This window comes from Sceloporus occidentalis, unplaced genomic scaffold, assembly GCF_023333645.1.
Source record: "Sceloporus occidentalis isolate IW3139 unplaced genomic scaffold, rSceOcc1.0.p SCAF_13, whole genome shotgun sequence".
In the NCBI taxonomy this organism is placed as follows: Eukaryota; Metazoa; Chordata; class Lepidosauria; order Squamata; family Phrynosomatidae; genus Sceloporus; species Sceloporus occidentalis.
Window position 1 is genome coordinate 22,021,240 of NW_028316993.1, and position 15,330 is coordinate 22,036,569.

Below are 15,330 nucleotides of genomic sequence, written 5' to 3' on the forward strand. Positions count from 1 at the left end.
GCGTGCTATTCCCACTCCTGAGGTAAAAGTTCATTGAATGGCACATATTTCTAAATGTACAATTACAATCTGAGTATCGTCTGTTTACAAATAAATAGCCAATGGAGAAAATGCTAAACTTTGATTTAATTTATCTGCTAGTTAATTAGCTGATTCTGAAAAAAAAACTGTAAAAGGAACAAAATATCAGCCCAGTAAGACTTCTAGCATTCACATTTGCAGATTAAAAAAGCAAGTGATCTGTACTATACAGGGCAGAGATAAATTAACCTTTCTTTTTAATTTAGAAGAAACAAGTGTTTATCATTATTTAACTGGTTTACATTCTCCCTACTGAATCAGGTAGAATTCAATTAATAATTATTGTTTTATCATCTATTCTTATATAATTATCCACATAGTACCAACATAGTTGTTACTTATATTGATTCACTATATGAACCACCCTTTCTATTTATTAAGAAAAATTACTCTAGGGAAAAAAATACTTTCTTTAAAAACTGAAATCCAGTATTTGGATTTGTGCCTTCACTCCTATTTTTCCCCTTCTTCCATTTTTAAAAAAATCAATCTTATGCAGTGGGTGATTGGGACAGGCAAATTTTATGCACGTTTTCTGGCTTGGTGCATGTTTTAACTCTTGTCTTTTCTTCTGTTACTATTCCTTTCCTTCAAGTTCTAGCGAGAGGGCTCGCAGAGATGTACGAAGACCTAGTTGAGAACTCTCTAACAGGCGCACGATGGAAGGCACAATAGCACCAGCCTTGGTTAAATCCTCTGGCTTGGCCCAGTCTTCCACAGTTTCTCAGGTGCTATGGAAACACTTGCTTTCTTTTAGGAAGACTGGATTTCTTTGTTTCACACCATTTTTGTATTGTTACAGACTTCACAGTAAAGGTTTTTAAAAGATGGCATTTAAGGGGATTCAAAAACATGAGATACTGTATTCTGACAAACAGCAGCATTAGAAATAATTTAATAATGACCCTGGCATCTGCTGTGATGTCACCTTAAGGCTGTAGCATGATTTCCTTGGTATGTTTTTCCTGAGGGTTCCATTGGCATCAAATCTGAGAGGGGTACTATCTCATTCAAAGTTATATGTGACATTCCAATCTTGGGGCTGTCATAAATCCAGTTTTCTCTTGGACCTGTGCCTAAAAATGGGTGTTCCAACACCTTAGAATTTTGATCATAAGAATGAGATGTTGCTTCCAAAGGAACTATTGAAAGACAAGAGGAGTTCTATAAAATACTGTAGAACATTTTTAATGTAAATCCTGGATGCGGTTTTGGAGATGTAGGGTTTTTTAATCCCAGTATAGAAGAATGAATGTGTGTTCTCTGTGTCGCCATTTGAATAATGTTTTAAAAGAATCATGCTTGGTAAGAAAAAAGCTAGATTTTGTTCATTTAATTTTGTTAAAAGTTCCTCAAAGTCCACCCATACCTTCTGAGCCAGTGAGGATAAGGCAGATGTAGTGCTTTTTACACTTAAAAGGAGCCATGGGATACAAATTAGGGCTGCAGCTCTGAGAGACAAACCTTTTTTTCATCTGTATGCTTTTACTGTTTTTAAATCTTGTATTCCAAGTTACTATTAGCTGTGGAAAAGGAAAGGCTAGGTAAAAGATGTGTGTCTTTCCTCCATGATTAATATGAAAATTAACCCCCAGTTTTATTAAGTGAGGTGGAAGCTGCACTCAGAGAAATTGGGAAGAATATATCGCCAGGAACAAATAATATTCCAATTGAACTGCTACAATCCAAACAGACAGAAGCAGCTCTAATGTTAACTAAAATATGCCAATATGGAGAACAAATCAGTGGCCAACAGATTGGAAATGATCAATATACATCCTCATGCACAAAAAAGGAAACAAAAACGACTGCAGCAACTATGGGATGATATATTGATCTCCCACACAAGCAAAATTATGCTTAAAATTCCGCAACACAGACTCCAATCATATATCAAGAGAGAAATCCCAGAAGTGCAAGAGGGATTCAGGAAAGGAAGAGGCACAAGGGACCATATCACAATCATACACTGGTTAATGAAGCGTGCAAAGGAATTCCAGAAAAAAATCAGTATGTGCTTTACAGACTATAGCAAAGCCGTTGACTGCATAGCTCAAAAAAATTATTGATGGCTCTCAAATACATGGGAATGCCACTAGATTTGATAGTCCTGATGAGAAATCTGTATTTAGGACAAGAGGCTACTGTCAGTACAAAATATGGAGAAACAGAATGGTTCCCAGTTGGCAATGAGGCCAAGCAGGGTTGCATTCTGTCACCATATTTGTTCAACTTGTATGCAGAAAATATAGGAAGAGCAGGTTTAGACTCGGAAAAAGGAGGAGTGAAAATAGGAGGAAGAGCAATTACTAAGGAAAGGTAAGAAGAAAGTGCAAAGGCATGCTTACTACTAAACATGAAAAAAACAAAAATAAATAACTCTGAAGATGCCAGCCACAGATGCTGGCGAAACGTCAGGAAGAAAAATTTCTAGAACATGGCCACGTAGCCTGAAAAACCCACCAAATAAATAAATAACCATAGAGGATTTACATAAAGTCAACCTAGACAACAAGGGAATCAAAATAAAGATTGCCCATTGCCCATACCTTGGATCAACCATGGATCAGAACAAAGAATGCAGTTAAGTAATTAGAAGAAAACTAGGAATGGGAAGGGAAGCTATGAAATAATTAGACAAGATCCTAAAATGTAAAGATATACAACTGAACGCTAAAGTTAGAATTGTCCAGGCCATTGTATTTCCCATTACCATGTACAGGTGTGTGAGATGGACAGTGAAGAAAGCAGATAAGAAGAAAATCCACTCATTTGAGACAGGGTCCTGGAGAAGAGTGCTGGGTATACCATGGACAGCTAAAAAGACAAACAAATGGGTCCTTGAACAGATTAAGCCTGTACTGTCCCTGGAGGTCAAGATGACTAAATTGAGATGGTCATACTTTGGCCACGTTATAAGAAGGTGTGACTTATTAGAAAAGACAATAATGCTAGGGAAGGTAGTAGAAAAAGAAGATGACCACATGCCAGATGGCTAGATTCAATCAGGGAGGTCATGGGCCTGAATTTGCAGGACCTGAGCCAAGAGGTTGGGAATAGTGGTTCTTGGAGATATTTGATTCACAGGGTTGCCATGAGTCAAGGTCAGCTTGAAGGCGATTAACAACAACATAATTTTACTCTTTCAGATCTCATACCCTAAGTTGCTATTAGCTGTGGAAGGGAAAAGGTTAGGTAAAGGATGGATGCCTTTCTTTTTCTTCCATGATTAATAGGTTTTGAACAAATGCAATTTAAATTTAGGGAGCCAGCCCCTACTCTTCAGCATTGTAACCCCAGATCCAGCATGGACCTTCTGTAACTACTTTTAATTCTTAAATGTACTTCTCCATTTGACCCTGATACACACGATGATCCCAAATGATACTGACAGTGATCTCTGATGTTTTGACATCAAACAAGATTATTTCTCTCCTAAAAAAGAAAAGAGAGGCAGGCAAGTGGCTAAGGAATCCAGTGACATCTAGTCCCCAGTTTGCTAAAGGTTCAGTTGACATCAAACTGCTGGGTTGGCTGCTGCTCCAGCAGAGATTTCCACTAGCTAACACATTTTGATGGCAAGCTCCTCTGACAAAGGAGGGAATATATGCAGTTATACCATCCTGGTTGGAGAAAAGTGCTGAGGATATCGTGGACAGACAAAAAGACAATTGGGTCCTTGAGAAGATACAGCCAGAAATCTCCCTGGAAGCCAAGATTGAGGTCATGAGAAGGCATGACTCATTCGAAAAGACAATAATACTAGGGAAAGTGGAAGGCAGTAGAAAGAGGAAGACTGCATGCTAGATGACTAGACTCAATTAGGGGGGTCATGGGCATTAATCTAAAAGATTTAAGCAGAACATTGGAGGATAGGGGGTCTTGGAAATGTCATCCACAGGGTCACCATGAATTGGGGGTGACTCAAGGGCAGTTGACAACAACAACCATCTTGGCAAAAAAAAAAACACAACTCTATAGGAATGTATCAATTGTGTCAGATTGTCTGTAACTTGGCCATTCAAAAAGGAGTTGGCATGCTTGTTTCCTCCCATCACCATTTTCTGCACATGGATCCTCTCATAAGGCCTGTGCTGAATTTTGCTACATTTCTACACTATTTGTGCCCTGTTTCTAATTCTATTTGGCCTTTTTTGCATATTTATTTCTTTTTATAGTGTGTGTAAATCTCCCTTAAAGAGGGTGCAGAATTAGTGGTAGCAGAAGGGAAATTATTTCTCGCTTTGAATGGGAAGTCTCAGGTGTTTGACTTTAGAGAGAGCCAAACATCAACCATCCAGGAATCTTCCATCACCAACAAAAATAGGAGGATGACACTGCTCTTAAGTGAGACCAAGGAAGACCTAAGATGTGAAAAAGGATTTTACTCATACGTGGAAAAGGACACTGAGTATTCAAAGAGGTAGAACATCTTATAATCCCTATTTCACCTCTTCTGCATCTCCATAAGCAAGAGGAGGAAACCTGTTGTGTTGAAGGGGGGAAAAATAACAATCAAGGTTCTCTAACTTATTCACATCTTAAAATATTGATAATGATTTTCCTGTCCTCATTTGCTGTTTTCAGGTGGTAAACATGAACTCAGAACATCTATTTTGCCATCTTTTCTGCTACATTTTCTGGGGTCAGCCTACAAACATTGCAGCAGGCATATGCCACAGATCCATGAAGAAGGATTATGTTTAAATGTCCTGAAATAGTTCCCTAAATTAAACAGCTAGTTAATCTCCAGCAGTCTGTACAATTTTCCTCTTTTCTTCAATGTTATATAAAATATATGTATAGATTTTCTTAATTAAAAAGGAAGAAAATTTGATTGAAGCAGTATTGCAAAGTAAGAAAATAGATTTAACATTACTGAACAATATTAGATGAAACAAGATGTTATTAGATTTTTAAAAATGAACTGCACAAAACAATATTATACTAACTTTATTTACAAATAACAATAAAAAAAGATGTTCGTATTTATAGTTATCATGTTTAGGAATCTCCTCGTATCCCTCCCTCCTAATAATCACAATATATGTGTTGTGTATGTGTGTATAGATATGTATTTGACTGCTTCAGTGTTGCATCTACCAAGATACAGTATTTGACTATTTAAACTGATAATAAGCCAATAATAATTTGCAGACTTTGATGAGATGAAGATGAAATAAATCATGCGGTGTTCTTATTAATCTCAGGTGGTGGCATATATTCCTTTTCTTTCTTGATATTTGAATAAATGATGGTTTTACATGATTTAATAGAAGCTAGTGGACTATACACATTTCATACTTGGAATGCTGTCTTTGTACTCTACATGTTTCTCTTGTACAGTGCACCCTTGGTATCTGCTGGGTATCCCTTCTCCCTATAGATACCGAAATCCGTGGATGTCCAAATCCCATTAAATACAGTGGATAGTAAAATTATATCCCTTATATAAAATGGCAAAATCAACCTTTGCTATTTGGAATATATTCAAGTAATGGATAAAGTAATGGATAAAGAATCCGTGGATAAGGAGGGGCGATTTAAGTCCATATAATTTCCAAATAAATTAATAGATCAGATCCTTCTGTCCATAGAAGAAAGACCATATGTACCTGTTAAATTTGGCTTATCCATTTAGTCGTGAAGCAACTTCTGTTATATTAGTCATGTATTATTTTCCAAAGGAACTAGAAACATTCATTAACTGCTTTACTTTTTCTCCATTTTTTTCAGAGCTAATCTCTGAAATGTTCCTTGAAATCTAAACAGCTTCATAAATGTGATTTATAGACTTGAGTCCATAGTGCTTCTATCAAGTACTGGAAAGGATGTCAGTAGTATTGTGCTAAATACGCTTTGTTTTTAAAATGCTGTTTTGTAGCCACCTCTTGTGAAGACTCAGACAGTTACGATCTCTGATGTGTCCAACACTGTGAAAAGTGAAATTCCAACTAAAGAAGTTCCTATTGTCCATACAGAGACCAAAACCATAACTTATGAAGCTGCACAGGTAGGATGTTTCATTTCTGATGTATGGAGTCCTGATGCATTGTTTTATACTATAAACAGGTATTTATGTAGAAGTTAGGAAATCGAAGTGGTTTCATTCATGAACAGCTTAAAATTGTAATTTGATCAAAATAGGTTTGCATTTGTCATAGCATAAATGAGAGAACTTGATTTCAGTGGGAATCTAAGTGCACTTCAGAGCTTAGTTGTTATTGGAAAAGATTTTACTTTCTTGAAGGAAACAATATTCATTCATAGCATGCTTTCCAACTTGCCTTACTACTTAATATCAGCTGGCCACCATGGCAAGTTTTACCAGTTTAGGCTGATGAGCTTGCTCCGTCCTTTTCCTCCCTAATAAGAATCAGGCATCTGTTGTTCATAGATTGATGTATTTAAAATATTTTTTCATCATCCATGAAATTCTAGGATGTTGTGTAAAATGATGAACAATTCAATACAATAGTAAAACAAAAAGCCCAAATCTATGACTAGAATAGAATGCAACATAACATTTAAGACAAACAAAATAGTAAAGAATTGCTTTACTGGAAGAGTTGTTCAACTGTGGAATGGACTGTCTCAGAGGGTGATGGACTCTCCTTTGAAGGTTTTTAAACAGAGGTTGGATGGGCATCTTTTAGGAATGCTTTAGTTGTTCCTTCCTGCTAGTTGTTCCTTCCTGCATGACAGGGTTGAACTAGATGCCTCTTGTGATCCCTTCCAACTCTTTCAACAAGAGTTTATGATTCTGTGATTCATGTACGACACACAGTCAAGATCATTTCCTACATTTGGTCAATATGCCTGCAGTGGATCCTTCCACAGGAACAGAGAACCAGTAACACCTTCAACTGTCTCTAGACCGCCCTCCCTGCCTGCAGTGGATCCTTCCACAGGAAGAGAGAGCCAGTAACACCTTCAACTGTTTCTAGACCGTCCTCCCTGCAGCCATCTGAGGAGTGACTTTCATCCACCAGGCCTGCCTCAAGGGAAAGGGCCTTCCATTCCTACATCCATCTGAGGATTGAGTCTGATCTATCGGGCCTGCCTCAAGGGATAGAGCTTTCCTTCCCTGCATCTACCAGCCACCTCTCCTTCCATCACTCTCAGCAGCTGGGACCTTGAGCAAAGGCTTCCAATCCCACCCCTTCCTTCTCTATTAAATCCCTTGTGCCTTGTGGTATTTAGGCAATATTACCAAGTACAGTCGGCTATTATATTGCTACTTTTGTCATTGTTATCTTCTCTTCTTTTGATTATCACTTACTGAATCCTTTCCTTCCCATGGCTCCACGCATCTCTCCTAACCTGATCCCTATTCGACCTCTTCCTATCTCCCTGCTTCCATTCCTCTGTTCACTCTGAAACTGTCGCTCTGTTGCTCTGAAAGCGACTGCTGTCCATTATCTTTTTCTCTCTAGATCATTTAACCTTCTTGCTCTTACTGAAACCTGGCTCCCGGCCCATGATACTGCTACCTCCGCTGCCCTTTCTTTTGGCGGTCTCTCATTCACTCACACAAGCCGCCCTGAGGGTCGAGGAGGAGGGGTCGGTATACTATTGTCCAATTCCTGCCAGTTTCAAGTTCTTTCTTTTCTTTTGTTTCTCTTCATTTGAGTCTCACTGTATTCAACTCTTTTTTCCTTTACAGCTCCGGGTTGCTGTCATCTATCGCCCTCCTGGTTCTGCTACCCAGTTCCTATCTGACTTTGAATCTTGGCTGACGTTTTTTCTATCTGATACAGTCCCTTCTCTGATCCTAGGTGACTTTAATATTCACCTTGACAATCCCAACAATCCTTCTTCATCTCGCCTTAGCTCCCTGTTTGCTTCTTTTGGCCTTCAGCCTCATTCTAACTCCTCAACCCATTCCTCTGGTCACTGTCTCGACCTAATTCTTGCTGCTAAGTGCGTCATTTCCGACTACCTGGCATCTGATTTTCCATTGTCTGCCCATCATTTAATTTCTTTTACTCTTACTTATATCCCACCTCCTCGTCGTACTGTCCAGCACCATTTCCGCAACCTTCCGTCTGTTAACTCTGACCATCTCAGTCAGACTTTGAATTCATCTCTCTCTTCTCTTGATCTTGGGGACTCTGCTGATTCAGCAATGTCATTATTTAATTCCACTCTTTCTTCAACTCTCGACAGCTTTGCTCCTGTATCTGTATGTGTGTCTTCCCCCATGACTAGGCCTCAGCCCTGGCTCACTCCCACTATCAGGTTCCTCCGGTCCTGCTCTCGAGCGGCCGAACGTCTTTGGAAAAAGTCTAGGGAATGGGCCGATTTCATTCATTATAAATTCATCCTTTTATCTTTTTCACGTGCTCTGTCTATGGCAAAACAGAACTATTTTAAATCGCCTACTAAAACCTTCCTCTCCCTCTGTCTTCTCATCATTTTCTCCCACTGACTTCGCCAACTACTTCATCCCTAAAGTCACTACTATTCGATCTGAAATAGTTCCTCCCTACTTGCCCCCTATCACTAACCTCCTGGTACCTTCTACTAATAAACTCTCTGGGTTTCCCCCTGTTTCTCTGGATGAACTCTCTACGCTGCTAAATTCTTCCAAACCTACTACCTGTTCTCTTGATCCTGTTCCCTCCCGTCTCCTAATCTCTATAGCCCCTTCTCTTCTGCCCTCACTCCTCTATATGTTTAATCTCTCTCTCTCTGTGGGTTCCTTCCCTTCTGACTTCAAACATGCTCTTGTTTCCCCAATTCTGAAGAAACCCTCTCTCGACCCCTCTTCTTTGTCTAGCTATCGTCCAATTTCTCTTCTTCCTTTTCTTTCTAAGGTCCTAGAACAGGTTGTTTATTCTCGCTGTATTAAGTTTCTTGAAACCAACTCCATCCTGGACCCTTTCCAGTCTGGCATCCGCCCACGGCACTCTACAGAGACAGCCCTCACCAAGATCTCAAACGATCTCTTGCGGGCCAAGGCAAAAGGCCTCTGCTCTAGTCTCATTCTTCTTGATTTGTCTGCGGCCTTTGACACTGTTGATCACTGTCTCCTGGTTGATTTACTTTCTGACCTTGGGTTCTCCAACTCTGCTCTCGACTGGTTTAAATCTTATTTGTCAGATAGATCTTTTGCAGTGGTCACGGGTGGTCAGACTTCATCCTCTGTTCCCCTATCTGTTGGAGTTCCCCAGGGCTCTGTCTTGGGTCCCCTTCTGTTCTCTCTATACACACTGTCTCTAGGTAAACTCATCAGTTCTTTTGGTTTTTCCTATCATCTGTACGCTGACGACACTCAGCTGTATCTCTCCACCCCTGACCTTTCGACAGGACTTGAACAGCAAGTTTCTTCTTGTCTGACTGCCATCTCTCAGTGGATGCGGCTTCGGCGCTTGAAGCTCAACATGTCTAAGACTGAGCTTCTCGTCTTTCCACCTAAACCCACCCTTCATTATTCCTTTTCTGTTTCTGTTGGCGACATTTCTATTCGATCAGTTCATCAAGCCCACAGTCTTGGCTTCATTTTTGACTCTTCTCTGTCATTTATTCCCCAGATCCAGGCCACCGCCAAGGCCTGTAGATTCTGTCTCCACAACATTGCCAAGATCCGTCCATTCCTCTCGATCTCTACTGCCAAGACTCTGGTCCATGCCCTAGTGGTTTCGCGACTAGATTATTGTAACCTCCTTCTAACATGGCTTCCTCTTTCACACCTCCATCCTTTAATCTCTGTCCAGTATTCAGCTGCCTGTATTGTCACATCCGCTCGCCGCTTTGACCATGTTTCTCCTCTTTTATCCTCCCTTCATTGGCTCCCCTTCCCCTTTCGCATCCAGTACAAGCTTTTGTTATTGACTTTCAAAGCCCTCCATGGATTGGCCCCTCCTTACTTATCTGACCTTCTTTCTCCTTACATTCCTGCTTGCACCCTCCGCTCTGGTAGTCAAGGTCTCCTGTCACAGTGTAGGACTACCACTGCCCCCTCCCGAATTCGTCCCTTCTCGCTTGCTGCCCCTTATTCCTGGAACCTTCTTCCCCCACATGCACACCTCATCACTTCTCTACCCAGAAGTTAAACTGAGTTAAACAGTTAAACACTGTTTAGAGAAGTGTTCCCAGAGGCGAGCGCCTCTCTGACCCATGAAGCCTCCTTTTAACCATCCATTAAGAAGCCAAGCCCTTACTCCAGTCCATCTGCCTTGGTCCAGGCCTCGGAGGTGGAGAAGATCTGCTGGACCTGATCCTATTCTCCACCACCACTCCCTTCTCCTTTTGTGTCGTGTCTTTTTAGATTGTAAGCCTGAGGGCAGGGAACCGTCTGACTAAAAGATTGTATGTACAGCGCTGTGTAAATTTACAGCGCTTTATGAATAAAGGTTAATAATAATAATAATAATAATAATAATAATATTTTTCATTAAACAAGAGGGCTTTTTATCATAGGAGCTAATACCGTGTGTGTGCGTGTGCGTGCGCACATGTACACACAGACACAAATAAATATGTGCATTTATGTATCTTTTGCCATAGACTGATGATGGCAACAAGGACATAGACCCTGGAGTGCTGCTAACTGCTCAGACCATCACTTCAGAGACCACAAGCAGCACTACGACTACACAGATTACAAAGGTAATCACTGATAATGCTTGCAGAATGTTCCCTGGTTTTCCTATTTCTATGTGTCACATTTCTGCAAATATCTTCTTCCTGTGTATTGGAACTGACCGCCTCCTCAGAAACCTCCTCTGTATGTTCACCATCCAGGACAGTCCTTTCTGATCTATCCAAGAAAACCTCTTGCTGCCTAATGCTGTACATATCTGGGCCTCCTGTTGGATCTTCCCTTCCAGAAGGGCTACCAACTTGCACTTGGTGCAGCTGTAGCCACCCACAACCTCTGGCAGAAATACCACAGCAGTTGCAGATCACTGCAGCAGCTCCCTCATGAATCATGTTCAGTTGTCTTAAATAAGTACTGAAGAGAACTCTGGACATCACCCTATCTCCTCCCCCAGTAAAACTAAGACCTATTTTCTACATTCTATATAGAGTTAGTTGCTGGTATCTCCTCCCCCAAAACTGGTCATTGGGTCAGCAGAAGCCCTGCTCCCTCAGACCATGTGCTCAGCAAGAATAAACAACCAAAAGCAAACAGCCCCCCCCCCCCCCACCGCTACAAGCCCCTTTAAAAAATCTGAAAATGATGACCCCTCAAATGCAGCTGCCAGTTCACCATCTGCTCTCTATTCTGAGATTGTTTGGTATTTTATTTATTTCAATGAATTTCATAGAATAATAGAGTTGGAAGAGACCGCAAGGGCCATCCAGTCCAACCCCCTGCCATGCAGGAAATCCAAATCAAAGCATCCATCCAGCCTCTGTTTAAAGACCTCCAAGGAGGGAGATTGAACTACACTCCGAGGGAGTGTGTTCCACTGTCGGACAGCCCTTACTGTCAGGAAGTTCCTCCTATTGTTGAGATGGAATCACTTTCCCTGCAGTTTGCATCTGTTGTTCCGGGTCCTAGTCTCTGGAGCAGCAGAAAACAAGCTTGCTCCCTCCTCAATATGACATCCCTTCAAATATTTAAACAGGGCTATCATATCACCTCTTAACCTTCTCTTCTCCAGGCTAAACATCCCCAGCTCCCTATTTAATGATTTTGAATTGTGATGACATAGCATTTAGCAATAAAGGTGTTCTACATTTCACAATAAACTGGAAGCATGTCCCAGATGCCTTAATTTTTTCCAGAGGTCATTGACTCCAGTAGGCTTTTGTGAGATTATCACGATCTACATAAGTGCTCAGTTTATACTATTCTTGTTTTACTGTCACCCCATAAATCCTGTTGTTTTCTCTGAAATATTTCAGTAGGGTCTCTTAACACCAAATTAAACAGTAAAGATGAGAGAGAACACCCCTTTCTAGCCTCCTTTTGTATTTCAGTTGCTCTCTTTGCATTGCTATTTACGATCATCCTCCATATCCATGGATTCTTCATCTACAGATTCGGTCATCCGTGGCTTGAAAATAGAAAATCCACAATCTTGATTTTGCTGTTTCGGCAATTTGTCCACACTGCAGAAATAGAGCAGTTTGAAACCAGTTTAACTGCTATTTCTCTGCCCTACATAATCTTTTGATTTGTAGTTTGGTGAGACACCAGATCCCTTTAACAGACCAGGCTAAATAGCTTATCAAACTACAAATCCCAGGACTCCATAGGATGGAGCCATGATAATTATAGTGGTGTTAAACATTTTTATTTCTACAGTGTAAAAGAGCTGTCGAACAAATCTATTCTGAAAAAAGATTCATGACGAGCTGAAAAGAAAGTATAATCTCCAGAGTTTGGCTGTAAATTTTCCCCACAGTCTGTTAATCCAAAGTACTCTGTATATTCAAAGGTTTTAGGTAGTTTCCCTTGACCTCCCATAATACCTTTGCTTTATTAGAATCAAGAACCCCATGCCAATTGCCCATGCAAGTCAGATGTTGTATGTCTAGTTCAGATGTCTTTCTTAACAATTTTTCAGAAAATGATTTTTCATTGTTGTTTCTCATTTAATATATATTGAAAAACATTATCTTGCTGCTTCATTTGACTTCTACAAATACACATATTCCTTGTCCATCTTCAAAAATCAATTTAGGTTGTAATATTTGATTTGGATAAAAGACAACTCCATTTATTTTGTTCTTGTTTGCCAACACAAACTATAGGACCATACATCTATTCTGCAAAAGCCTGAAAGGCCGGCCTGTGGGCGGAATCGGGACATCGCATCCAGATGACACACGGCCTGACTCCGCCCCCAAGATGCCACAACATCTTGGCACACAACATCTGGCGCTCCTCCAGCGCTCCATCCAAACGATGCAGTGCCAAATGAGCACCATATAGTTGCGCCGCTGTGGCTATGGCGCCCTTTTGAGGGTACAAAAAGGAGCCGCTTTTTCCGGCTTCTTTTTGCGCCCATGAAAGGCCAGGTCGGGGCCGTGACATGAGGTTGCTGTGGCCTTGATATGGCTAGAAACGGGGCGGCCATCTGTCAAGCCCCTAAGAGTCAGACTGATCAATCTGGATGAAGAAAAGCATCAAGTTCCAGTTAGTCTTTTTAAAAAAAGCATCTCCATTTTATATCCTGATGTTGAAAAACTGAGAACTCACCAGGATATCTGTGAGGCTGAACTAAAAAGGATTATGTAAAACTTATTCGTTACTTACGGTCTGGTGTAAGTAATAGGAACAGCATATCCCATGGTAATTCATAGCTCTCACTAGGATAGTAGGAACATTTGCAATTGCTGCATTTTAGTCACCAGGTCTGGCATGTCAAAGGGTGATAGCAACCTGTCCTAATGTTGACCATGAGATAAATCTGTTGACTTGACCGTCAGGCTGCCCATATTAATAGTAATATAAAATTGGTTTTATTTTTATGATGTTAATGTTTGTTGTCTCATGACAGACTGTGAAGGGTGGAATTTCAGAAACACGAATTGAAAAAAGAATTGTAATAACTGGAGATGCAGACATTGATCATGATCAAGTAAGAAGTATATTTTATTATACTATCATACTGTTCTGAATGATGTTAAAAATTTTCTGGAACTCAGTGGAGCGGTTGGAGGATCAAATGCATATTGTGTATACTGGCACATTTCATATGGTTTCTCAAAGCACTTGAGAATTCTCCTACAGTAAAATGTCATTTTAACACAAAGTTCTTCTTCTTATTTTTTGAAATCATAAAAATCATTATTACTGTAACTAATCCAAAAATGTTTTCCTTGGTGAAAGATGGTACATTTTTAATTTACAAGATGCTGTTGATGCTGTTTTGTTTTGATAAAATAATGGTATAGCTAAAATAAAAATTAACAGTTGGAGGCAGGTGCAGTTGGATTATGGATTATATCTCCGTAGTAATCCACAAAGTGACTATTGTGCAAGTTATCGGAAGATTACAGTTGGCCCTCCATATTCACAGATTCTTTATCCACTGATTCAATCACCCATGATTTAAAAATATTCCAAAATTATATAAATTCCAAAGAGTAACATTTGATTTTATTATTTTATATAGTGAAAACTAAAGCATCCACAGATTTTGTTATCCACAGGAGATCTTGGAACTAAACTTCATTCGATAGAAAGATGCTGTATAATCTCAAATTTGGCCCAGAAACCTAAGTTAATGGGGAAACTGTATGGCATGTAGGAAGTAGTTAGATCATTACATTACAGCAAATTCACTGGTTGCTTCCCTGGGTACAATTCAAATAAGTGTATTCTTTATGCCATCTAGGTTCTTGTACAAGCAATCAAAGAAGCAAAGGAGCAACATCCAGACATGTCTGTTACCAAGGTGGTTGTCCATCAGGAGACTGAGATTGCAGAGTAAATAGCAAGGCTTTATTTATCAGGTAACATTATATCTTTTAGCATCTTTTAGCAACTAATTTTAATCTTCGTTATAAATGGGGGTATTTTATTGTTAAACATTTGCAAGGAAAACATTTCCAGAACCTATCCTTGATACAGAATGTATTGTGAATTGAGTTGGACCAGGCACAGGTTTGGAATGTTAATGCATGTTTTTTATGGAAGAACATTCAAGAAATTTAAGAAGAACATGTGTTCAGAACGTTCAGGAAGACAGTTTGGTTTTTACTCTGATGACAAGTCAAATTTGAAAATTGTCAAATTTGCATAAAATTTAGCTGCCCACCAATATTCTTGAGTGAGGGCATTATAAATGAATCAACTAAATAAACTAAGCATTCACGACATAACATCTGAAAAACTGGCTCTAGAGAACATAAAACTTGGAAGGTACAATTTGTTTTTGTGGCCTGCTAAAGTTTGTTGTATAACTTTTATACACCACTACAAACTAAATGAATGAACATCTTAATTGCTCTTTATGGTGGAGGTAACATGTAGAATGTAAGTCAAAGTAAGCTAAAAGCTGTGCCTACAGTATCATCTATAAGCTTCAAATGCTGTTACCTATATGTTAAATACACCACATGAAGCAGGTTTAAACTTAGCCCATTCTCAAGCACTTTAATACTGGGTGCCCCAAAATTAACAAGAGTGTTTGGTCAGATTACTACTGATCATTCCAACTGATTTATGGTACTTCATATCTAACTATACAAATTTTCTATCATGTGTGCAAGGATCATGCTTTCATATTTTTATTCATTTGTTGGTCCATCCTCCTCTGTTTACAAAATAATGTCAGCGAATCA

General features: G+C 39.7%; 1 protein-coding gene across 14 annotated transcripts in view; it reads left to right on the forward strand.

Moving 5' to 3' along the window:
• Nucleotides 1-15,330, forward strand: part of LOC149305184 (protein 4.1-like) — a 157,554-nt gene that overhangs the window by 136,146 nt on the left and 6,078 nt on the right. For 12 of the 14 annotated variants that reach the window (XM_089478481.1, XM_089478479.1, XM_089478483.1 and 9 more), the window contains 4 exons: nt 5,966-6,094; nt 10,594-10,695; nt 13,542-13,622; nt 14,382-14,499. In XM_089478481.1, the coding sequence (XP_089334607.1) occupies nt 5,966-6,094; nt 10,594-10,695; nt 13,542-13,622; nt 14,382-14,477 (408 nt within the window). In that variant the 3' untranslated portion in view covers nt 14,478-14,499. Of the gene's footprint in view, nt 1-676; nt 710-5,965; nt 6,095-10,593; nt 10,696-13,541; nt 13,623-14,381; nt 14,500-15,330 lie in introns of those variants that run through there. The other 2 variants (XM_089478493.1, XM_089478494.1) reach the window with 2 other exon arrangements.